The sequence below is a fragment of the Poecilia formosa genome, unplaced genomic scaffold (genome assembly GCF_000485575.1).
Source record: "Poecilia formosa unplaced genomic scaffold, Poecilia_formosa-5.1.2 Scaffold358, whole genome shotgun sequence".
NCBI classification, from domain to species: domain Eukaryota; kingdom Metazoa; phylum Chordata; class Actinopteri; order Cyprinodontiformes; family Poeciliidae; genus Poecilia; species Poecilia formosa.
Genome location: NW_006800297.1, coordinates 552,561 through 578,889, shown reverse-complemented (window position 1 = coordinate 578,889; position 26,329 = coordinate 552,561). Strand labels below are relative to the sequence as shown.

Sequence of the window (26,329 nt, the reverse complement as noted above, 5' to 3'; positions counted from 1 at the left end):
ACTGCAAAAACACAAAATCTTACCAAGTGATTTTGGTCCAGTTTCTGGTGTAGATGTCTTAACACACTGGAAATAAGACAAGCTGACTTGAAAGTAACTTTTCAGCAAGACATAGGGCCTTATTTTAAGTAAATGATTCCTTAATATTGGTATATAAAAAAGTCCTAGTTCCATTGCCAGATAAATTAACTTATAAAATGGAAAAATGTTCTAAGTAAAATAATCTGCCAATGGAACAAGCATTGTTTTCACCAATATTAAAGAGTTATGTACTTAAAACAAACCTCTATATCTTGCTAAAAAGCTACATGTAAGTTAGTTTTGTCTTATTTCAAGTTCACCAAGATATTTGCACTAAAAACTAGACCAAAAATACTAAGGTTTTGTGTTTTAGTAGTGTAGTTCCACTGGGAGATTATTTCACTTATTATATGGAAAATGTTTTTTCATAAGTGAAATAATCTGCCAGAACTTTTCATCCATATTAAGGGATTATTGACTTAAAACAAGCTGCTATATCTTGCTTAAAAGTTTAGACTTTAAAATACTGCTCTCAGTTTATAAACCACTGCATGGATTAGCACTTCAAAACATTAAAGATCTGCTGTTGTCATAGCAACCTTCCAGACCTCCCAGGTCTTTTGGTTCTGGTTCTGGTCTGCTCTGTGTCATCAGAACCAGAACCAAACATGAAGAAGCAGCATTCAGCCTCTATGCACCACAAATCTGGAACACACTTCCAGAAAACTGCAAAACAGCCGAAACACTGAGCTCCTTTAAATCCTGACTAAACCTGTTTAGAGTTGGTTTAGATTAACAGTCCATGAAACATTAATAACGATGAGAAAATGTAATGCTTCAATTATTGACTGTTTGTTCTATGACTTTGTATTTTTGTGTTTTTATGAAACGTCTTGTTGCTGAAATGTGCCATACAAATAAAATTTGATTGATGTTAGTTTTGTCTCCTTTCCATTGTTCGCTAGAAAGAAGAGCAAAAATACTTGGTAGGATTTTGTGCTTGTACGGTGAATTTAGCCAGTCCTCGTAAAGCTATTGTTTGAACCTGTTGAAAACAAGTTTCATCCTTCATTTTTTAATTTGTAAATTACATGAAACGCTTCCGCTGTAGCTCTCATATAAAAAGTGCACATATTTGCTAGTTTATGGCGCAACATCCTTGGATCTAAAGTGGCTGTATAAACAGTTAAATATTTGCCTCCATATAAAAATAAAATCAGCGACACAAATATTGCACACCTAAGGAGCTTAGAGTTATTCTATGAAGGGAAATATACAAACAGGGAAATAATAAAGCCTCTGGAGTTATAAATATCTGCATCTTCGGTTTTAAAACTATGCGTGGAGCACGTCGCTGGCTGCAGGTGGGGCAGAGGTGGAGTCACGGCTGGCGATGGGGGGAAATGGGTTCAGGCTGTGCAAGTGAGAAGAGATCAGCAGGAAGTCGTGGAGGACAAACGGGACAGAGCGGCTCAGTGTTGCTGGGCGTCTAGCTCCCTCTGGCGGCAGCCGACGGCAGTGATGAGAGCAGCTCCCTTGCCACTGCCGTCCTCCGACAGCAGGAAGTTAACATCACATTTAGGGGCGAGTTCTTTTACTGTCTGGTGGAAGATCCGAGAGAAGCTGCGAGGAAGAAAACTCAAATGAGAAAACAACTTGAGACTATAAAGAAAACCTGCACAGTAAACATAGGTAAGGGTTTTGAGTATTTCCTTATAGTTTAGTTTTATATTTTAAAAAATACAATAATTGGTAGTAAAATACCAATAAAATAGTAATAGTAGGACTAAAAATCAAGACGTACTTGGTTTCAGTTGCAGCAGTTACCCAAAAACTAAAATGAATTAATCATTATTTTAACTGGTGTTGAAGGCCAAGGGAATATTTGTGCTTAAACTGACCTACTGATCAAGTAATCTACTATATCCACCGCCAGATTATTTCACTTATGAAAAGATATTTTTCCCATTTTATAAGCGGAGGTGGGCAAAATTTGTATCCAAAATTGTACTCAAGTAAGAGAAGCACTACTTCAACATATTTTTACTCAAGTAAAATTAAGAAGTAGCCGTCCAAGAAATTACTCAAGTTAGAGTAAAACAGTATTTGGTAAAAAGTTTACTTAAGTACTGAGTAACTGAGCAAATTATTAATCATTTTATGTTTAAAATTACATCATTAGACAAACCACAATATAAAGTCATGTTGAAATTTTGATATTTTAAGGGCGAGCATGACAATAATTCATGTCAGTAGCAAAACATAACAAATTCAGGTAAAAAAAAAAAAATCCAAATCAGTTTCTTCCAATAAAAAACTTAAGAAAGTCAAACAAAACCTGCAAGTGTGTCTCTGTGTTTGTGAATTTTTGGTTAAAACATGTTCGTTTTTTAAAGCAGCGATGCATCATAATAAAGTTACTCAAGTGAAAGTTAAAAGTACAGCGGAGTAAAAATATTCCTAAAAGTACATTTTTTCAAAAACGTTACTCAAGTGAATACAACTGAGTAGATATAACTAGTTACTACCAACTCTGGTTATAATAATCTGCCAATGGAAAGGGTCCTTTTTCATTAATATTAAGGAGTTATTGATTTAAAATACTTGGTAAGGTTTTGTGCTTTTGCAGTGTACTGTTTGGTGTTGTGCTGGTCCTCCATCTTGATGATTGTTTACTGTAATCTGGGTCTTACTGTGGGTGCAGCTTGTACAGCGTGCCGTCCACACCCACGGTGATGTCCAAGTGGTCCAGTCCTCGGTTCTCACGGATCTTGTCCACCACGGCGGCCATTCCGGCTCCGCAGATCTGAGCGGCGCGGCGGGACACCGTTCCACACACCTCCTTAACGATAATACTGTCGTCACAGGTGCTGTCGAGTCCCAGCTGCTGCAGGATTGCTCTGACCTGCAGCAGCGCCAGACGATCGCTGTGGAGGAGAGAGAGGGAGAAGGTCAGAGGTCACGCAACAGCGGCGCAGTCACCGGATACGTCTCAGCTGTTCCCAGAGGCGGAGGTAATCGTACACCACAGCGTCTCTTTTCTTTCTTTCATGTGTTGTCTCACTGAATGCTGCCTTTCAGAGAGCCTGGGCTGTAATGCTGCTTTCTGTGGACATTTTAACCCTGTTCCAGTGTTAAACTTTTCTCCAAGAATTATTCACTTAAAACAAGCTCCTATTGTTTGCTGAAACATTATGTACAAATTAGTTTTGTACTAAGATATTTGCACTAGAAGCGAGATCTGCCATAAGGACAAATTGTCCCAGAAGTTATTGCAATAAACCATTTGACACCATTTTCGAGTAATATTGTGATAATGTTATAATAATGCAAGAACAGATTCTGAAAGATCAATAAACTTTAAATTCCAATAAACATTTAACACTGGAACTGGAAGACATCTTAAAGATACAAAATAAATAAACAAAACAGCAAATAAAATTAGTTATGGAGTTTGTATAAACAAAATTGTCCTTCAAAAAATGGGCCAGTTGAGACCAAAGCACCAAAATGAAGACTTCAGTCATCCGGACTTTGGTAGAAAAAGATAAAAATGATTTATAATGCAAATGAAAATTATTGACCTTGTTTTAATTCATTATACAATTAATTGATTTATTGCTTATTATGATGCTTTTGGTCTTCTTTGCTTTTGAAAAACTTAAAGTGATGGGGAAAAAAATAAAATAAATAATGCCACTGACAAAGAGGAGGCATAATTTTTACCCAGTGAATTCTCTCAATATGTTCACAATAAATTCAAGCAACAATTTGTTAGGCATATTTAAATATGTATGCTTTTACATGAAAGAGCAGTTTGTGGAAAACTGTTGGCATTAAATGTGACGGATTCACTCACCTCTCTATCTGTGACAGGAATTTGGTCTCAAAGATGCCGCGAGTCTTCAGTGTCTCTGAAATCTGTCCTCGGAAGAGGAAGCCACGCTTCGTCAGATCAATCAAAATCTGCCGCACGATTTCTCCCAAATACATTCCGCTGCACATCTTCTCATATCTGGCAGGTGTGAGAAAGAGATTTTGGTTACTGCATTGTGGAAATCAAACACCTGTCTGATTATTTTGATCATGAGTATGAACTAGACTTTTTAAACGGGAAAATTGACCTGAAAGTCTCGTTAAAAGTAGGGGTGCACAGATTGCAGTTTTCTGGCCGATCCCAGATTAACAATCTTTAAAAAGTTTGACCTATTGATTACGATTTTGGCCGATACCAATTTATTTTGTGTGAAAGGTCGCTAAATATAGCAAGAAAGTCGCAGAGTTGGCAACAGTAGGGTGACTATTGGTAACTATAAATGTGCAGAAATGAGCTGGTGTAATTATCTGTCAGTCACTAAAAGTAAAGAAATCGGCACAGATCAGTTAGATGCGGATAAATCAGTGCACCCCTAATTAAAAGTGTTGTTAACTTTCCATGGTTTGTCTTTGACCTCCTGACCTCTGTTTGCCTTCGTTGAGTGAGTTTTCGTCCACTGCCTGGTCATATTTTGTCCTGATGTCGTCCAGACAGCCGTTGTCTCCAAACGCCCCCCACTCCATGTTGACACACATCCGACCCTCAGTGCCTCCCACTATTTCAATGTTCTTCAGCTCCTCCATGTAGCAGGCGTTACTTCCTGTGCCTGAGAGCATGCAAAGCAACTTTAAAATGCTTCAATCAATCAATAAGTTTGACAATTTAACATCATCAATGTAGAAACACATTGTCTTATTACACTTACTCTACATGAGAAACTTTTCTCAATAATTACAAAATACATTTCTTTCATGGCCGCAGACATTAAATTAAGAATATAAGCTTAAAACAATATATCATTCTCCCCAATATTAACCCAAAAAATGCGTATTGATTTTGAATTGGTTTAAAGTGGAGCATTTTTTTTTCATCCAAATTATTCCATGATTTTAGTCCATACAAAATCATGTTTGTTTTAAAGTAGTCCGCACAGTTTTACTTTTGAAATCCTTCAGTTGTTTATGTATTTGAGCTTCAGATACAAAACTTTTGTAAATTAATTGGCAATAATGTCCTTATAGCTTTAAACGTAACTAATAACATTTTTAAATTAACCAAATCTCCTAGTTTCAAGATATTTTATTGAATAAAGAAATTTGCATTCACTTTATACAGAAATCTTTTGGCTTTCTTTTGTGTCACTAACAAAGGCTTAGTTTTGGTTTGTGTTGCCTCAAACCTCTTTACCTGGAATAAAGAGCAATCTGGGCCAAAATTGTAGACTAAAAGTAGTCATAACTTTAGTGATTAATCTCAGAAATTCATTAGAAAACTTGGAAATTTTCTAGAAAAATTTTCAAAATATATTTTTGACATTTGAAATTCAGAAGTGTCCAAATTTTTTGTAGAAAATTTCTGATATTAATCTAAAAATTAAATGTTTGGCATAAATTTACTACTTACTACTGCTTTAATTTTGAACGTTTGCTGTATTGAAAGACATTTAGTTTTCAGTTTCTTTTGACCTCGATTGAATAAATGCATTTTCAGTAATAAGAACAGGATTGGGTCACTCTGTTTCAAAATGTTTGCTACATTTAGCCAAGTTTAAAAAAGAATAAACATTGATCTGGGTGCAGCAAAGTTGGCTTTTCAGTAAAAGTCTCTTTTCTTAAAACTTTGTTAGAAAAACACAAATATTTTGTGTTGTACTTTACATTTTTCTGTGTAAGAAAACTATGTTGGTAACAATGATTACAAATTAGAAGTCCCCATCTACATCTGCAGGCCACACAAAATCCGTCTAAGGGCCACAAACGGTCCCCGGGCCACGCTTTGGACACCCATGCTCTATACAATAAGTCAGATATGGAAAAACAAATTAATAATATACTTCATGATCGTTTACCGATTAACCTTCTCTTAATAAATGTATAAAAAACATCTGGAAACCAAAAGAAAAAAGAAAAACGTAAATGGCTCACTCACCTGCAATCAGTCCGACTTCACACGTTGGCTCTTCGTATGCACAGGTCATCATAGTTCCCACGGTGTCGTTCACTATGGCAACCACATCCAGCTCAAACTCCTACAGCACAAGCACGATGGGTTAAAGACTGAAGTACAGCTAAATGTGTTCATGTAACGCTTAAGAGGTCAGCTGAAGTCTGGAGTTCACCTGCAGCCATGCAGAATACATATTTTAATATTTTCTCTTCAGTCAGTTGTTTGTTTTAGGAAGACAAAATAACAGGATAATTCTCAAAAAAAAAAATTAAATACCATCAGTAATTTATGACTTGGATTTCTCAGAAATATGCAAATGTTTGAAGGTAGACATTGAAACAGAAACAGGTCGACCTCTAGATAACACACTCTACTTCAGGCTTATAACCCATTATTTCAGGCTTATAACCTACTCTACTTCAGGCTTATAACCCACTCTACTTCAGGCTTATAACCCATTATTTCAGGCTTATAACCTACTCTACTTCAGGCTTATAACCCACTCTACTTCAGTCTTAGAATCTATTCTAATTCAGGGTTAATCTGTGAACTAGATGTTACACAATCAACTGGTAGCTTATTAACATTAAGTAATTTGATATCTTATTCTTAAGTGAATCTAGTAAATGCAAACTTCTGACTTCATATATGCTGTCACTGTTATCACAAAACCTTACTAGTTGCCATGCACCTTGTTAAAACCCAGTAAATTAATTAATATGTAACAGCAAAGATTTGTTTTGTGGATTTTATTCTGATGCCATCATATTACTGTGTTACTGAACCTTATATTTCAACTTTGCTGTAAAGACTGTGGTGGTATTTCCACCTCTACATCATAGCAGATAGTGCAACTCAAAAATCAATCCTCATTAGCTTGTTTTTTTTTTAACTTAATTACTGTGGTTGTTCACACTATTTGAAAGCAATGTTAGTCTGCATTTTTAATAGAACAATGCTAAATGGAAATCTGTTGACAAGAGAATTAATATGAGGGCTGATTACTTTCTGATAAGTAATCAGCCTGAGAACACACCGAGAACAATGCATGTTATTTACATTTTGGGACAAGCTGACAATAAATGATGCAAGCTTTTCCTGAGAGCTGCCACATCCTGAAGCTCTGCCGCCATCAGCTGTCAACACATGCTTTCACAACCATCACCACACACAGCTTCAGTCCAGTCCTGCTTTACCTGTCGGACAGGGATTTACTCTCAGTTTATACTTACTGGGTCTTCAAGCTAAAGAGAGCGAAATCAGTTTATAAACTTTATCATCTGTAACAAATACACAGGTGGGCAGAGAACCCAAACAAGGTACTCAAGTACAACTAGGGCTTTTTCTACGACCACAGTTTGAGTTTTGTACTCAGATTATTAATTAAATTGGAGAATTACATCTTTGGATACGAGTTGAACATGTTTGCTCTGAAAAGTAACTTGAGATGATGCTGGTTGATGTGAGTTGGTGCCATTATAATTAACAAAAATTGAAAGCTTATATGGAGATATCTGAAAATGAAATGTGAACATACAACATTACTGATAATCAAAAATGTAGGACTATTTACTTCCTGCTCTTAAAAACCTCACCTTGAATGTTGAGTAAACTCTTAAAGGACATACTTTCAGGGTAAATTATCTCTACCTTTTAAAGTGATCTTTAGAAATGTTCTTCATTCTTTCTTTAGCCTTTCTTAACTATTTCTGTACATATTGTCTGCTTTGTCACAGACTTTCAACCCACACATTTTCCATCTAGTCGGCCTTTGCAGAGGAATGTTGTTTCATGTTTATAATTACCTCTTTTCTTTTGATTGCTTCTCGGAGAAGCTCCACAACATCTTCACCTTCACAGTCTGTTGCCTTGAAGCCTTTTGTCCAGGTTACCAGGATACCCTGAGGAAAACACAATGCTGATTGGAAAACTTCTCATATAATGGATGCAGAGAGCGTAGGAATGCAAAATTTAACTATAATTATACTAGGTGTGATAAAAGTTGTAACACTTGAGATTTTGTCCATATAAATCACAGTTTTTGGCCCTGTGAGTGATTTTGTCTGGTCCTTGAATGCAACACAGAAATGACAGATTTGTTTTTCCACTTCAAGTTTGGACGTTTATGCAGTTAAAAATTTTTCACTGCCTTTCAAAAAAAGATACAAAATAAAGTTTCCTAAATATGAAGTAGCCATTTAATTACATTTCACAGTAAGCAGAACCAGAACCATTCAGTGGCTTTTACTGGAGAGCAGATTTTGACCTATTCTTTTAGGAAACTCCACTAAATAAAGTTTGTGAAGAATGAGCGACCCATATCTTGTTGCTGAGAACAAACATGAAAAACCCAAAGATAATAGAAAAACTGTCAACATTTAAAATATACTTTTAGTTTTGTTTTTTGTTTTTTTTAACAAGGCAACCAGTTGCCCAATAATTCACAATTCCTCTTCTAATAATAATAATAGTAGTAGTAATACTATATTGATCCCCAAAGGGCGGGGATTTTGTTTGTCCCAGCGTATCACACAATAAAACTTAAAAATAAGTAAATAAATAAAGTAAAAATAAAAAATATATAATACTACTACTACTACTAATAATAATAATAATAATTTATATGAATATCAGACTTTGTGTTAGGTTTTTCTTTTTGTTTTACTGAAAGATTTTAAAATAATATTTTGTGGCCCTCAATTGACAGTTTTGGCCGATAAGGTAGAACGTTTGGACACCACTAATATAAATTAAAAGAATGAAGGTAAACAAGAAGCCTGTATTTAGTCTATGTATACATAGCTAGCAGTTGGAAGCATATATATATATATATATATATATATATATATATATATATATATATATTTATTTATTTATTTTTTCTTCAAAAGCAACATTTAACTGCGTTAAAGGAAGGAGTAACGTAGAACGCACTGCATCCAGGCTGGTCTGGTGACAGGGGAAGGAGAAGGTGAAACCCAGCGGCAGTCGAGCGCTTTTCATTCCCATGTAGTCCAGGAAGTCGGAGATGCAGTGCACAATGTGGTCAAAAAGCTGCACAGAGACACTCATGTTAGATTCACGGGGGATATAGAAGTAGGTACTGTGTTTTTGTGGAAATTCGTTTATAACAAATAACGCTATTACACAAACATTGAAATAAATCTGTGTAAAGAAACTTTTAAACCAATCAAACAGAAAACCTCCATAAAGGAAGTTATTCTTAAAAGTGATCTAATTCTACGGAGTGAAACATTAACATTACCTCCTCTCCTGTGCCCTGCATGACTTCTATGGGAATGGCGTAGATTTTGTTATGCATTTCTACTGTGCGCTTCTTCCCACTGCGAATCTTAACCAAAAGTACACGGAAGTTTGTTCCTCCAAGGTCCAGAGCTAGAAAATCTCCATTTTCTGAAAAAATAAAACAAGTATTTGTTAACCTGAAAGCCAGCAGAATCTATTCAGTCAACTTCTTGGCTTTTGGTTGCATTATAAACTAAATGCAAGGATTTAGTTTCCGTTTGTCGTCCTGCTACTGACGAGAGACAAATCTAAAAAAGGGCTTTCTAAAAAACATTGTACCTGATGCGCCTATATACAGATATTCATATTTCAGCTGTCAGAAGAGACGTTGGCTTCTTAAATTGTATTCGGTCATTTTACAGAAGCGCTATATATTCAACACGTTTTATGAAATGTGTGATGCTGTGAGAGCTCTGGTGGAGCTAGCTGCATATTGTCCCAAAAAACAAAAACAAACCATCATCCTCCTACTACTTCCTGTTGTTTTCTCCTGCGTTTCTGCCAGTAGTAACATCCGGCTGTTGATCATGTGACTCGTGATGTAAAAAAGTATTTTTATATGACTGAAAAAACACCTCGTCCTCGCACAAAAACTTATCAAAAGGTGAGTTATTTTGAAATTGGCATGTTTTCATTAAGCAAATTTATTTCTGTAATTTCAATTTGCATAATTTTATAGTTAATGGAAACACAGCTACTGATGTCAGCCATTTACTTTATCTCAGGAGCTCCCAACACCTTCTAATACGATCATTTTATTAACAGGAAATTGGCAGATTGTAAATATGTGCTGACTTGTCCTTCTCATAAATGAAGTAAAGCAAAGGCTAATTCGAAAGCAGTGAGCTTGGTAAGTAAACACATCCAGCAGGTGATTATCAAACTAATTTCAGCCTGCTTTTTAGGATTTTTGATGTTCCTTTGATTCCTTGTGATGGAAACTCACTCGAAAGTGAAGCTTTCCCTTGATGTCCCTGTTAGCTTGTTTGGTGTTGTTCAGACCTTATTGACACCAACATGCAAAGAGCAACTCTGTTTATAGTTTATGTTTGAATGAGATTCATGCTTTCAGTCACCTGTTCCATCTGGTGTACTCCGAACAAATGTAGGCAGCATTTTGACTGTCGCCTCCTTGTGGGTGTCCTTCTTCAGGCCTCTTTCGATTTCCATTCTCATGCGTTTCTTCACCTCCAGCAGTTGACCTTTGCTCAGCCTGAACTCTGCCAAAGTCTCCTGAATCTGGCGCGCCTGGTCGGTCAAACGGTAGGCCACTGCTGTCACCATGGCAGCACCTTTGCCACTCCCACTTTCAGACAGCAGGAAACGGACATCAGAGTCTGGAACCAAACGACGTACGGTCTTGTGCAAGCGCCGGGCGTATCTGTTGAAAAACACAGAGATGTGAACCAAGGGAGCATGCAAGTCTTTAAAGGAGAGTATTAGGGAAAAATCAATTTTTTTGACCTATACATCCTGTTATAATGTTATTCCTTCACCACACACACATCTGGAGTGTTGTTTTGACTCCTCATTTATGCATGTTTGAGAAATCATTGTGTCTCCTGTTGCAGACATTTGGGGGTGCCAAAACGCCTGCTATGCCCCACCTATTTACCCAAAGCTTCGCCTGAAACATCAGTCCTCCCTCACAGAGCTCCTTCAGACTAGTGGTAGCAGCAATTAGCAAACACCTAGTGAACTGCAAGTCTGCATAGCTCATCATACAACTTAAGTCTCATGGAGGATCATTGCTGTAAACATGTGGTGAAGGCGGAGTATCAGAAAAAGTAGGAGCTTCTTAAAGAGACAGAGACCAATTTCATTTAAATGACATTTTGTCAAGTCAAATGTCATTTAAATTATTTTTGATATATGCAACATTTTCATAACAACTAAAGATAAAGTTACTTTATAGTTCTGTAAAATGCCAGTATATGCCTGGAAATTACCTAATACCCCCTCTTTAAAGAAACATACAACTAGAAACACTGACAGATATGTTTCTTCGTATTTGGAATGAGGTTCTGTCGTTAAGTTCTTCTTGAGTTCCCGTTGTCTTAAATACTCACTGAGGGTGCATTTTGTAGAGAGAACCATCGATTCCCACAGTCGTGCGAAGGCGTGCAACTCCTTTGTTGTCCTTTAGGCGTGAGAGGATAGCTCCCAGAGTTGCAGAAATCAGATTTGCAGAGCGGAAGGACACAATGGTGCATACATGCCTGACGGCCAGGCAATCTTCATCTGATGGTTCCACACCAAGTCTGGTCAGGATCTCCATACATTTCTTCAGTCCTTCTTTAGTCCTAAAACGACATTTTTACCTCGATGAATACCTCAAGAGAAAGCTGGAGAACTAGTCAGTTTTCTGTTTAAAATAGATATACTAAACTCATCTTAAAAGGGATCTATTATTTATTTTTTTTGTACTTAGGTTTCCACTGCTTCTAAAAACAACCTAGCAACCCCAGTGGAGCTCCACCCATCACCTAGCAACCCCAGCAGAGCGCCCGCATGTTTATTCAGCTGGTTGTACAATGGCTGCTGGAAAAGACAAGTTTTTTGTGGTTGACTTTCCATCCAGAAACTGCTTGCTGCACTCATGTTGGTTGTGCAAGAGTCTCTACTAATGCTTTTCAAAGATGTATGGTTGTATAATTGTGCATCTTTTTGTGACCATTTTCTGTAGCAAGTATAACCATTGAGTTAGGGGGCGTGGCCAGCAGCAGATTATTTGGATTCAAAGTGACAAGAGGTCCTAAAAAAATTGAGCTCAAAATAGGCAGAACTGAGCAGACTAAAATCTCATTATTCACAAATGATTTTGTGGGGGGAAAAGTAATGAACATGTTTTCTATAGCCCATACAGCTATACTAACCTGTTCAGGAAAGCACTATAGGTCCCCTTTAACATTATGATTCAAGTCCTTAGGTTTAATACTCCTTAAAAAGTGAAGTCCCTTAACTGTAACTCCTGCAGTGAATCCCAAAATGTGTCCTTATCTTCCACATCATAACACATGCCATTCTCTGCACTCACTTCTCTATGGCAGAAACATGCTTTGTTTCGATCTTTCCTTTGGTCAGAAGCTCAGGAGTGATTCTTCCCTCAAACAGGAGCCCCTCCTTGGCCATCTTCACCAGGATGAGTCGAACCAGCTCTCCCATGTACATTCCACTGGCCATCTTCTCAAACCTCGTCACAGAGAGAAATACTTCAACTTTTAGACAAGCTTCACTTGACAAAATGCATTTTCAAATTGATTTGCACTTTAACTTACAATTGCTTTCCTGGGTTGAGGGAACCTCTGTCAATCTCTCGATCAAATTCTGTACGAATGTCTTCCAAGGAGCCGTTATCCCCAAACGCCCCCCATTCGGTGTTAATGCACATCCGGCCTTCGTCGCCTTCCACCAGGTCAATGTGACGCAGTTCCTCCATGTAGCAGGCGTTTGTCCCCGTTCCTGAAAACATGCAGAGTAAACCAATGTTTTGTTTGAACACATTTGCCCTCATTCTTAAGCCTGTCACAACAATCAATTAATCCGTTAATCGCATAATAAATTGAAATGAGCTAAAAAATTTACATTTTGATGATTGTAATTTTGTTTACAAAGACATCACAATACATTTTATTTATGGTTTCAAGTTGTCTGTATGTTTTTTTATTCGTTTTATTGTTGTGGTTTTATTTTAGATGCTTAAAATGTCTTCCAGTTCCAGAGTTAGGTGTTCTTTGCCAAATTAAAGTCAATGTATTACTTGAAAATAGTCTCAAAACAACAATATTGTCACCTTTCTAAAATAATGGCTTATGTCATTTTTTTTTTTTGGCCAAAAGCGATTTGGTTTTGCCTAAATCATCTTTTGGCAAAAAAGATTAAAGGATTTTTTCTTTTTTTCTTTTACTAATATCGCTTTTAACAAAAAAATGGCTTATGCTATTACTTTATTAAGGTGACTATGTAATAATTTATCGCAATAATTACTGGGATAATTATTGCGATAATTAATGTCGCAGTAATTTATCGTCCAGTAAAATTTGTTTTCGTGACAGGCCTGCTAACTTTACTGTAAAGCATGGGGCTTTGGGCAGCTCAGTCTCTAGATGTAGTTACACAACTTTGATACCAATTTACACTGCCTATTCACTGGGAGAAAGCTGTTATCAGCAATTGAAATGAGATCACATTCAGGATCTGATGTTGAGTTTTTAACATTTGTTGCATCGACATTTGTCTCTTTACAACGAATTAATTAATAAAAAAAAATCATCTCAACTCTTAATTTTCACCTATAATGATTCCCACTTCACAACGCTGATCGTCAAATCCACATGTCATCATGGTGCCAACTGTGTCGTTCACCACTGCCATGATGTCTGCTTGATAGTCCTGAGAAAACAAAGATCCATACATTTAAATACATTATACTCATATATAAAGCTTTCAAATGAAGAAAAATTAAGACTCACCCCTCGTTTCTTAATTGCCTTGTTGAGAAGTTTCACAACATCCATTCCCTCTACACCATTAGCCTTAAATTTCTTTGTCCAAGTCACAAGGATGGCCTGCGGAAGAGACGCTTTCGGTTTAAAGGTTTGCTGGAGAAAAGTTCTCTATGAAATTTCATGAGAAAGTATTTGTCCCTTTCAAATTTCTTCTTGTTTTGACTTCTTGTTCCGCAGATCATCAAACGGTTTAATTCACTGATGTAAAAATGCTAAAAATGATTCAAGTAATCAGTTAAATAGATCTTGATGATCCCCAAAACTTTTGAGAAAGTATTACGTGGACTGATGTGACAAAAATACAATTTTACAAGGTAAGGATGGGTAATAAATTGATTTATTGATTAATTGAGCTTTTTATTTTTTTTTTCAAGTTGGTTTGATATATTTTTTTCCTTTAATAAGTGAGATTATTTCTTTATATTTTCTCTGGTTACCTTTGTCTGACATTAAATTAGTTTGAGTTGAAACATAAAAATGTGATTAAAAAATATAAAACAGATTAAATGCGTTGGGGACCAAATACTTCTTCACAGCCGTGCACATCATAATCCAGTAAAGTGATTACCTCATCCAGTTTGGATTGAACACAGGGGAAGGAGAACGTAAATCCCACAGGGAGTCTTTTATCCTTAATTTTTTGTTTCTCCATAAAATCACCCAGGCACTCAGCGACATGGTCAAAGAGCTGCAGACACACAAAAAGATTTTTACAATGCAAATTATTCAGAAAAAGCATCATAATCGCATATTTGTAAGATAATTATTGTCGCATAGTCAGAGCTATATACAAGTTTCATAACTATTTCATAAAGCCTTGATCCCACATTAAGAAAACCAGTTTGTGCAATCTGGGCTTTGCTTTCATTGTTAAACTGAAAAGAAATTAAAAACATAATACATTGTTAAAATCTCAAGTTACTCAAATAAGAAAGATGTTTTACAATAACACCACACGATGGATATACAGTTGAACAAACTTGTTCGTTCATGGGTCATGTTACCTTTCTCGCCAGCTGTCTGCAGCGTTTCATTAACTAAATTTGTCTTGTTCTAAGTCGGGCCTTTGGGCGACCACACTGCTGCTGCTGCTGCCAGTCGGCCATGTTTTGATTATTGTGTTACAACCTGAGCAGCAGCTGTTGTCTCTATAAGCCCGGTGTTGTTCAGCAGAACTGAAACTCTCCCCTCCTAATGCTCACAGCAGCACAGAGATGATCATAAAAACTGACCTTCACCATCGCCTGATATGTAAATACGTTCTGTACAAGAAAGATTCTAGTAGAGATAAATAACAATGCATCCCATGGCTTGTACAATATGTACTGATTAAGGGTGTTTTCATTCCTGATAGCTCAGTAGACTGGGTTAGATTGCAACATTTGCAACATTTGTCGCATTTTGAGCTGACAAGCTTGACATGTCACCATAATCCAAAGGTCTGTAGTTTTAAAGGGGCGGTATCATGTAATTTATTTATTTTTTTTAAAGTTATGTATCAAGTTATTCCACCAACAAAAACAGCAGCAATTAGGAAACACCTGGTGGAACTGCCCACCTACTGATCTCATCATGCACATTACTCAGTCCAAGAAAGGTTTTAATAGATTTCCTTAGTTGATCGACTTTCTGCATTTTTTTTTTACACCTGATGGTCCAGTAGACTGGATTTGATTAGGGACTAAAATTGCAACATTTGTTTCATTTTAATCTGGGGCAGTTTGCTTTCATACTGCACTGTCAAACGATTCAAACTAATTGAAAACCTGTTCAGTTCCTCTCCGGTGGTGGCGCTGCACTAACAACTAGTGAAGGAAATGAAATGAAAACTTTGGAAGAACATTGAGCGCAACTTCCTTCTTCACAAAATGTAAACAACATTGGAGTAGCGTCAGATTTTAATGGTTGTGTGGATTTCTCTTATTTTTAGTAAAAGACTATGAGCTGTTTTCCCCACTAGCACTAGTCTTGCGTTTGTGTTGGTTGTAGTTACCCAGAATGCCATGGCATTCTGACAAAAAAAATAATTTAGAATCTAGAAAGTTATGCATAATAGTTAAGATTTGAACGGGAGATCTTTTTGATGTCGGGAGGCTTAGAGTCTAGTGTTCGCATTAACCTTTTGCACGTGACGTCACGCTCTAAAACGACCAATGCGCTTCTAAAAAAACAAAAGACAATGCGCTCCTTTTAAAGATAGTCTGAAAACAGACATCTGTAACCTATTATCGCTTCTATTTATTTGATTTTACTTTAAAAATGGTCATAGGATGCTGCGCGGTCGGCTGGACAAGCAGACATGGGTGCAATCAAACTTGACATTTTGTTTTATAACTTTTAATGAAAGAAGATACGGTGGTGATGGATAGCAGCTGCTAATCATAACGACCGTCAGCCCTCGGTGTAAACGCGGATTTGCAGCGAACACTTTGTACAAGGCAAGAAGATTAACATTCACATAATTTATAAGTAAGTATGATTAGAAAGGTATCAAATATTGCATTATGGAGAAGATAGTCTAACCATTAGTAACCATGGAGACAGTTGCGCACCGTCATGTAGCCTAGCATGACGGTTAGCATCTCGTGTTTTGGACGTTTTTAAGGCTGCTCCAATGTAAGGTGAAACGCTGCTTATGACTGATATAAATCACGTGGTGTGAATTCAGACAAAGTCGGTAATTTGATCAACACGTCAGGAGGGAGGCGGTACGGGTCGGTTTCTAAGCTAGCTGTTTCAAACTTCTGTAAATCCCGCCGTCTATGAGCCCCAACCAGGTGTGTTACGTCACAGACAAATTAGCTCCACTCGAACAAGAAGAAGCCAAAAAAAAAACAAAAAACAAGAAGAAGCCATGAATAAACTGATAAAAACAACTTTGGAAAACAATTTCAGTCGCTCTGTGCCTCACTTCCGACGTCCAACATGTCGCCTCCAGACGTAGTTGCAAAGGGTCAATAGAAAAAGGAAAAGGGTTCAGATTTGGCTTAAAAGCAGCTGACTGCTTCATTTACCTGTGTCCCACTCCCATGGATGATGTCATCAGGAGTGTCGTAGACCTGGCTCTCCATCTGAACCGGCTGCTTCTTGTCCTGTGTCACTTTGACACGCAAGATCCGAAAGTTTGACCCACCAAGATCAAGAGCTATGAAGTCTCCCTTTTCTGACAAATTGAGAACATAATGAAATGTTATAGATTTATTACCAGAATTATTCGGCCATACTTTAAATAGTTTATTCCGAAAACAAAAATCTGGTTCAGTTTAGGAAGCTTAGACAAATTCAGTTGCTTTTGACTGTCATGATGCATAACCCCTGTTTAAACTTCAGTGCTTGGGGGAAGAAAATCAAGCCAAACAAAACTCTGAATCCTTTATTTGTGTTTAAAACTTTACCACATTGTTACATTGGATATGATGAGACTTTTGTGCTCCTGGTTTCTATGAAATACACCAACTCTGTATAGTTATGACTGTCCTCCCAGCACTAAATGGTGACTAATCAAATATACATCTCTATAAATGTACGGTTTTATTAGGATTGTAATTGTTTACTTTCAAATGACCTGCCCAATATAAAACATGACACATGAGCAAAAGTAATTATCTTATTTTGCTCGATAGACTTCAACATTCAACTGTAAAATTTTGTTGTAGGGCTTTGATAATAATAAATTTAAAAATTATCAATATAGTCAATATAATTATATAAAATATAACTGTATTGGTGTGAGAGAGAAGCGGAGTAAAATTAGGGTAGATTTAATACTTCAGCTAAAGACCAGTTTGTATTTTTGAACCTGTTCTGTTGCTAGTTAGACATTTTTTGTATGTTTTCACAAACAGCTTCTGATCCAAGCAGAATTCAGCTTTATTTCTTGGTATTAACTCAGAAATATACAGTCTCTGACACTGTAACTATCGATCCTATCATTGCTTATCTATTAATCTTTTTTTAACTCTCATCATGCCTTGAACTTTACCCTTTCTGTGTTCCCTTGGTTCTCTGATGTTGAAACTAGGGGCTATTTATAACGTGTGAACCCTGGAGTCAGGCTGTGCCATTGCTCAACTAAATCAGACGTGTATGTCACTCTTATATCCATATATAAATAATTTGTATTTTATTAAGGAAAAGCAATGGAAATGCTCCCCAGTCCAAGAGGAAGTCGGGTGGTTTTCTTTTTATAGACACTTATCTCTGGGTTCTGGTGCCGGTAAGAATAGACGTGCTGCCTTTGTATCTTTAGCTTTGGCAAACAGGGCTCACTCTCTGACAATGGGAAAAGTTATGTTTGCTTTCCTGTATTTACCTTTTTTAAGTTAGCACAAGCATCCAGAAATTGAGTTGAACCCAACTTGACCCTGTTCTGGTTGGAACTTGCCAGTCGTTGTACCCGGATACCAGACCAATGAATTTCTAAGTATTACATGCATTCAGGCACTGAACACTTTCACCACCAGACTTTATGTTACTGTGTTTGTAACTGATTATAAAGATAGAAGTTTTTCAAATCAAAATTCCTACTTTGTGGAAAATTCAGTTAATTTTTGTAATCTGAAACTTCTGGCTTTCCAGCTTCTCCTAGCTATAGCACTTTTCTTGTACTTTGTCAACCTCCAGTTATCCTGAACATCAAAACAGGGGGTCAAAATATTATTTCTGTAAGACTATAGGCATAAAAAGCCACTTCTAGGTCCCATTTTCCACTCTTTCTGCAGCTTCTTCCAGTATCCCAAACCCCCATCAGCGCCACTGTGCCTAAAGAAGCTCAGCCCACATGACCCGGCTTCACTTGAGTCGCGATGGTTTTATTTATATCTCTTGCTCATTTATAGTGAGAGACGTAGGTATTAAATCCCATTTAATTGGTTTGTTCTGTTACAGGAAATTAAAGGCATCCAGTTTTTGTGGTAGTTCCATTTAACTGAAACTGAATATTTAGAAACTCCAGAAAGAAAACCGACATTAGATCAAAGATGATTTCTGTGTCATTGAGTGAAATAGGTAGTTATTGGCGACCAAAGTGCTAAGACATTCTCTGTTTGGCACTCATCACACAGTAGATTTGGGCAATCTTCTTCTCTTCATAGAAATTCTCCTAGGCTTCTTTTCTGCTGCTTGGCAACTTGAAGCTTTGAGTTTTTGTCATAGTGGGAGACATTTCCATAGTCCCTCCTTGTTGTTCTGGCAGAGGTAGCAAGGTCTTGGCTCCAGATCTCAAATAGCCCCATCCACTGGCCCATTACTGAGATTAAGTAAGGAACTCTTGGCATGAAACCAGCCCTGAAGCATTATGCTTCCCCCTCCATACATGACTGTGGGGATTTTGTTCCCTAGGTCATACTCAGTAGTTCTCTTCCTCCAAACTTGACCAGTCAAGTTGACACCAGAAGGCATGACTTTGGTCTTTTACGGTCACAGCACTTCATCCTAAGACTTATCTGAATCATCTGAGATGTTTGCTGTGTTAGATGGGACTGTAAATGTGTATTTATTGCAGAAGGCTGTGTTTCCAATAGTTTTCTTGGTGATGAGGTTCACCTACCATTAGTACAAACAAATTAATTCTCTTCTTATTGCTGTCAATCATGCCCACGTGCGCCACTAACCCTTGTCCCCGCTTTTCCCCATCAGCAGATCCTGTTGTGAACGCTAAGGCTAGTTAGCATGGCCACCGATCATGGTGAATAAATGTTTTTCCTGTAACTGTGAGTTGTTTCTCTGCCATTAGCACATTTAGCAGCATGTACACAAGATTGACTGACAGCGCTAAGACACTCCTCCTGGCTCTGATTGGTTGTTTTGGGATGGGGGGTGGTGCATTTCTTCAGGTGGAGGTGATTGAATATCTGTCTCATATTAAACTGTCACAAGATGGTGACAGTTTTAACAAATATGTAAAAAACATATTTTTTGTAAAAGTTGCATACTGCAGCTTTAACTAGTTCTTATCTTGAAATACATTTGTTTTAGATCAAAATGAAACTACCAAAAATCTGGAGACTTTGCTTTAACAAAAGAACAGGAAACTAATCCAAAGTGTATACTGAGGTTGTTGGGGATCGTTCCAACTAGGATTTGAACCACCAATGTTTTGTTCTTGTAGAAAGAACAGTTCATTTGCTCTCCTGAATTTCCAAATTTTTTCTCATAAGTGATCAATATATCACTACTGAGCAATAAGCTTTTAACCATCAAAGGCTAATTGTAGCACCTACAGTCATAAACCTCCACCATGTCTTACGGTTTATACGAAGCTCATAAGTCATTCAACTCTGTCCTAGTTTTTATTTATTAAAGTTGTATTTTCTGTAATAAGTCCAGGAAGTGATTAGGCTTTCCAAACTGGCCTCACAGACAAAACCATCATAATTTAATCCAGAGCAAATCCAGAACACAGACAGGCTTACCTCACAGGACACTGCTTTAATATTTCAATGCATCGGCACATTTTTGTAAAGAGAACGACGATGCATCAAATGTCACAATGTATGTGGTGTAGTAAAATTGTTTTTTGTTTTTTTTGTTTTTTCTGGTTATACTTAAAAAAAAGTCTTAAATTTGTATATCTAAAAAAATGCCTTAAATGTTTTTAAATTAATTTAAAAAGGCCTTAAATTTTGTGCTGAAAGAACTATTTAATCTAGAATATTGTATGTATTTTTTTTTCTAGTGGGTCTTTTCTGTCAGTCAATTGAGTCACATTTGAGTGGCTTATTCATTGCATTATGTGACTCGGAGCGGTTGAGGCTATTGGTAACTAGCTGCTAATAAGCCAATGCTAGCTAGAAAAAGTATATTAGAAGCTACTTTAGCAGGAGCTTTTGGTTTGGCTCCTGCAGTGGAAATGGATAGAGGTTTTTCTCTTTCTAGCTAGAAAAACTAGCTAGCCTTTTCTGGCTGGTTTTCATCCCCTCTCCATTTTGGAGAAAAATATTGTGGAGAGATGCTTTTCTGCATCTATCATGGCTTAAGGGCAAATTTATCGCCAGATTGCTGGAAGACGTTCGCCTCCGATTTCTGTTGCTAACCCATACGATGCTGCTTTCATTCTGTGCAAAAAATCTTGGCACTACGGAGGTTAAGGCCGTTTCTTTTTTACTTTTCTGTTGTGATGCAGGCCTTAAATTTCATTCATGATGATCTTAAAAAGTCTTCAGTGTGAGTTGGTGAAACCTGCATTCACGCCCTACCTGATCCATCAGGGATGGACCGAACGAAGGTGGGCAGCATCTTCACCGTCGCTGTGGGGTTCGTGTCACGGCCGAGTCCGTTCTCCATGTCCCTACGGAAACGGCCCATGATGTCCCTCAGCGTCTCGTCAGAGAAACGCATGGAGTAAAGGTACTTATCAATCTGGAGAACAGACACACAAAGATGGGCATAAGGGAAGGTTAATCAGTCACATAAAAGGATCGATTCAGCTGGGATACCAATGCCAAAGTCTAAGCTATTGGAGATAAACAATGACATGCAGAGCAGGCAGCTATCTCACTGCAAAAACAGAAAATCTTACCAAGTAATTTTGCTCTAGTTTTTACTGCAAATTTCTTAGTACACTTGAAATAAGACAAACTAACTTTTCAGCAAGATATAGAGGCTTATTTTAAGTAAATAATTCCTTTATATTGATTGAGAAGTATTTGTTCTATTGGCAGATAAATTAACATATAGCATCGGGAAAATATCAAGTTAAATAAACTCCCAATGGAACTAGTACTTTTTCATCAATATAAAGGAATTATTTACTTTAAACATGCATCTATGTCTTGCTAAAAACTTGCTTGTAAGTTAGTTTTGTCTTATTTCAAGTTTACTAAGCTATTTGCACTAGAAACTAAACCAAAAATACTTGGTAAGATTTTATGTTTTTGCAGTGCAGGACTTGTACAACCTTTTATTACATTTTAATAGGGTTGGTAGCTTATTGCCGTCACAGAGAAAAATAACATTTTGATTAAGATCACGTTATAACGTCATAATTATATTGTACAAACATTGTAATATATTGTTTATTATATTGCATAAACATGATGATTTCATGCAGTGATGCCGTTGGCGATAGTTTCATGACAGTGCATGCATAATGATGTACAATGGCTAATTTACAAGAGTTGGTCAGGTTTTGCTTCATGCTTGGCGGAAAGATGCTAATGTTGCTGTGCATTGTGGATTAAATCATTATAAATAGTATGTGCATTCAGAGTAGGATCCTAAGCAAAATGAGATTGCACAGAAGGAAAAATCAATCCAGTCCTCTAGATATGGTGGCCTATCTAACTGACCAGCTGGAGAGTAATGGGAAACATTAGTTTCACCATGTTAAATGGATTCAAAATGGATATGTGGTAATTCAGACTTTTGCTACACTTTCTTGAATCCAGTAGTGTTGAACAAAGACTAAAGAGGCGGTTGATGTGAGGTGATTATGTAAATCCTGGACCTAATTTCCTGTGCCATGTTTACTCCTACCATGTAGGAATAGCAACAATAGCTATCCATATTTTTAGCCATTCATTTGTCATCAAATATCCCAAATAAACTTCTTCCTAAAACTCATACTGCATATTGCACCATCTGAAAGAAATTATTACATTTATGCAACATATTACTATGTTTGTGCAACATAATTATCATGTCATAACATGATAGTGTTCAAAAAATGTATTTTCCTTCATGACATCAATCAATGCACTATAGCTGGTTTTGTATTTAACCAGCTATAGTGCAATGAAAAATATTTCCACCCTCTTAAATATTTCAGATGATCAAACATGTTAAAATCAGATATAGATAAGTAAATACAAAAAAACTGTGTTTCAGTATTGATTATATTTTATTTTTCCTCAGGTAAAATAACTATCCAAACCATTCTGACCATAATGTGACTGAATGAATTGCCAACTGCCATCAAGCTGTTGAAATACCTGGCAATGAATCTTTACATGTCTGTGGAGAAATTTTAGCAGATAAAGCATGAATGGGTTGTTTAAGGTCACAGCATCTCAGTTTAGTAGGTCAGTCCAGAGCCTTCATTTTGTTTTTCAGCTTTTCACAGGTGGACTTTCTGGTAGGGCTGGACGATATGGCTAAAAATATATATATCAGGTTTATATCAATCGATGCCAATAATTATTGATTAGTTGTTTTTTTTTTTAGATCTGAAATATTGCTTATCGGGTGGCGTGACCATTCCTGTTTTATCCACAGTTGTTACTCCATACCGGTTTTTTAAATCATTTTTCAGCAGTTATGAGGCACAGTGGCGAAACTTAAACCGCTACTGTGCCAGTTCCTCAACAGGTTGTTGCTAGGTAACCAAAGAATGTGTGAGTTGCTAGGTAACCAAAGAGGGAGTGAGTTAGTTGATTCAAATTCAGAAATACTTTATTGATCCCAGAGGAAAATTAAATGTTGTTGTAACTCATATTAATTAAAATTCCTCAAAGAATTACTGTAGATGGACCAACCTTCCTTAGAGGTTGAGTGATAAAGTCTTTGGTGACGCTCTATTTGACGGGGTGTGCATAACACTGACATGACATAACACCTGTTATGAACATCAAAGAGTCTTTATGAATGTCTATGACTGTTGTCATGAAGTGTCATTTGGTAAAGAATGACACTTTTAGTGCAAAGTTGCTTTAAAAGTTGCATTAAAAGTCCATTAAAAGTGCCAACTTTGCATTTAAATGTCATTATTTACAAAATAATTTAAAGTTGGCACTTTTAATGGACTTTTAATGCAACTTTTAAAGCAACATTATTTACAGAATGACACTTCATGACAACAGTCATAGACATACATAAGGACTCCTTCATGTGTCATGTCGATCTTATGCATACCCTGTCAAATAAAGTGTTACCAAGTCTTTCCTCAGCCTACATCTCCCAGAATGCTGTGCGTTTCTGGATTGTAGTCCAGTGAATATTCCATATATCGAAAATATATTCATTATCTATCTGTCTTATTGTGACATATATTTACTGTCCAGCCCTACTTACTGGTGTGCTCTGGATCACTGATCGTCCTACTGGTCACAAACTGGCTGGACATTTTTTATTTTCTGATACAGAGTAGAAATCATCATCATTTTATTAGTTGTGGCAAGTCGACCAGGTAATGAAGAAACAAGGCATCTGAGGTTGACTGTCTGTGTGACGATCTTAGTAAGTTAGAAAAAACTAACTTACAAGTAACTTTTTACCACAATATAGGAGCTTGTTTCAATAATTCAATAATTCATTAATATTGATGAAAAAGTGCAAGCTATAAGTGAAATAATCTACCAGTGGAACAAGACATTTTAACTTATACTATGGGAAAAGTAGTTTTTCATCCATATAAAGGTAGCTCCTATTTCTTCCTGAAAAGTTACTAGCAAGTTGGATATTTGCACTAAAAACTAGAATAAAAATACTTTAAGATTTTGGGTATTTGAATTTGAGTTTCAATGTTCTAATAGATTTATGTTTTCTTTTCAGACCTGATGAGTAAAAATGGAGAACACAATGGGTGAGTAAAACCAAAGCAAGATGGAGTTCGCATGACTTTTTACAACAGCCTTCCAGCCGGTGTCGGTCTTCTCTGGACGCCATGGCAACCGGTGCTGTGAAACCCTCTGACGGTGGCGACGTGCTGCAGACACCATCCCTGACCACAGCTCAGCTCAAGGACATCGATGTCAAACACCAATAATCCATCGGAAACCCAGGAAACGGTCCAACCCCTGACTCACCACCTCATCGTGACCTTCCCCACTTGTAGCTGTGACAAGCTACATCCTCCTCTCCCAACGTGATCGGCCCCCAGAAGCCGATTCCCAACATGCCGCTGGTGGTAACCATCACCTGCAGCTGTCACGGCACAGGAGCCTCCAGCATTATCTCCTGGTTTAACGTTCTGCTGCTTACCTTCTTGAGCTGATCATCCTTCAGCTCGGTGAAGTAGTAGGCCAGAAGCTGAGCCGCTATCATCCTGCCCAGGAGCTGTCAGCTGCCGTGTGCTTCTCAGAGTAGAGCCTGTGAAAGAAGGAGGCCTTGGCAAGTTTACTCCTCTCCCCCCCTCACTGATCCGTCCAACCTGGACTGAAAGAAGCAGCAGGCCTGAGCTGAGCAGCTGGGCAAGGCAAGGTTAAAAGGAAAAAGGTCCGGTAGCCGTGCCTGCTAGTCTGCGACACGCAGCACTCACCGCCTCTCTCTATCTCTCTCTGTCACACACACACACACGCAAACAAACACACACACACAGGCTAGGTTTTACTCTCCCTCTCCCCTCTCAGTTGCTAGCTCCCGGTTAGCTCTAGGGAGATGATCAGCTCTGCACTGGAATGGTCTTTCTGCTACGCCCTGCCCCCACTAAGCCTGCTGATTGGCTGGGTGAGGAATCTGAAGGAGAGTAGAGGGCTGACAAGAGGAGGGAGTGTGTGAGAATATGAGAGAGGAGGAGGGCGAGCGCTGGCTGAAGAAGGGAGCTGCATCTGTATGATAAGCCACCGGCCGCGCTCTCGTGTTGCTACGTGCAGAGGGGCAGGACCACAGCGTGTTGTCATCATTTCTCTGACTGCGGCTCACTCAGCATCAGCTGCAGAGCATCACTTCAGAAACATTTCCCGCACATTCCCGACATGCAGATTTATAGTTTTGATGTCTTAACTCTGCAGCACACAGCAGCTCAGCAGCCAAAACAAGAGGCTGCAGGTCTTTCCTGATGATTAAACTATATTAACTGGTTCTGCATCGTGTTTCAGTAGCTTAGTTTAATTTCATTGTGACTTTTTGTTTGTCTAACTCAGTTAATTTTAACAATTTTTTCAAGTTTTTGCTAGTTTTTATTTGTTATTACTAGTTAAATATGGTTTTATTATAGCAGTAGTTTCATTTTTGTTATACTTTAGTTCATTTTAGGTGCAAAATCATATTTTCAATCTTATTGATATTTATTAATACTCCCATTGAACAAACCGGAGAAAATGGTAAAAAATAATTCCCAGAATACAGACAATTTGGGCATTTCTCGATCATCATTGATTTGAATTCATCATGACAATAAATCAAAAGTTTTATCATAAGAAATTCAATAAATGCCCTCACCTGGTCTGCATGTTTCCATATTTTAAAATAGTAAAGCATTATTATTTCCAACACTTTAAAAATTGAGATTTTTAACCCAAGATTACCATGCAATGATAATCTTACCAGATTCAGTGGAAACTAACAGATCAGCATTATGTCAGTAAAACAGTAGTTATTTCCTCGTCTGGAGGACAGTAGCTCATTTCTTCTCGTTTCTGTTCAGCATTTGGTTCATTGGGTTAATGGGTGAAGGGATTCAACAAATCCCATCGTTACAGTGCAGAGTGAGAGTCCGCCCCTCTGCGCTGCGTCACCTCGCAGAGCGTGAATGGACCCACGTCCGCCGGCTCACTGACGCAGTAAAACTGTGACGTCTCCTTTTTCATCCAACCTCGTGATTCGTCTGATTTAGAGCTGTTAAAATCTCTCTGCC

General features: G+C 37.5%; 1 protein-coding gene across 2 annotated transcripts; it reads right to left on the bottom strand.

Annotated features, from left to right (window-relative positions):
• Window positions 1-921: 921 nt before the first annotated feature.
• Window positions 922-25,313, bottom strand: LOC103153661 (hexokinase-1). Of its 2 annotated transcripts, XM_007574664.2 has the most exons (19): window positions 24,736-25,313; window positions 21,015-21,177; window positions 16,833-16,981; window positions 14,387-14,506; window positions 13,783-13,878; window positions 13,603-13,702; window positions 12,589-12,772; window positions 12,348-12,503; window positions 11,380-11,613; window positions 10,387-10,691; window positions 9,270-9,418; window positions 8,939-9,058; window positions 7,810-7,905; window positions 7,237-7,248; window positions 5,987-6,086; window positions 4,481-4,664; window positions 3,881-4,036; window positions 2,715-2,948; window positions 922-1,644 (listed from the first exon to the last, which is right to left on the bottom strand). In XM_007574664.2, exons 1-19 carry the CDS (start codon window positions 24,796-24,798, stop codon window positions 1,494-1,496), a joined length of 2,772 nt encoding a protein of 923 aa, XP_007574726.1. In that variant the 5' UTR covers window positions 24,799-25,313; the 3' UTR covers window positions 922-1,493. The 2 variants fall into 2 exon arrangements, with proteins under 2 accessions (XP_007574726.1, XP_007574727.1); XM_007574665.2 differs by lacking the exon at window positions 7,237-7,248 and having other exon boundaries at window positions 24,736-25,311.
• Between the last annotated feature and the right edge of the window lie 1,016 nt (window positions 25,314-26,329).

Coding starts and splice junctions, on each gene's coding strand:
- LOC103153661 (XM_007574664.2), bottom strand. CDS start 24,798: ATGATAGCGGCTCAGCTTCTGGCCTACTACTTCACCGAGCTGAAGGAT. Junction 13,879..14,386: donor TTCAATCCAAACTGGATGAG/GTAATCACTTTA, acceptor TCTCTTCCGCAG/GCCATCCTTGTGACTTGGAC. Junction 10,692..11,379: donor CTCTACAAAATGCACCCTCA/GTGAGTATTTAA, acceptor GTTTTTCAACAG/ATACGCCCGGCGCTTGCACA.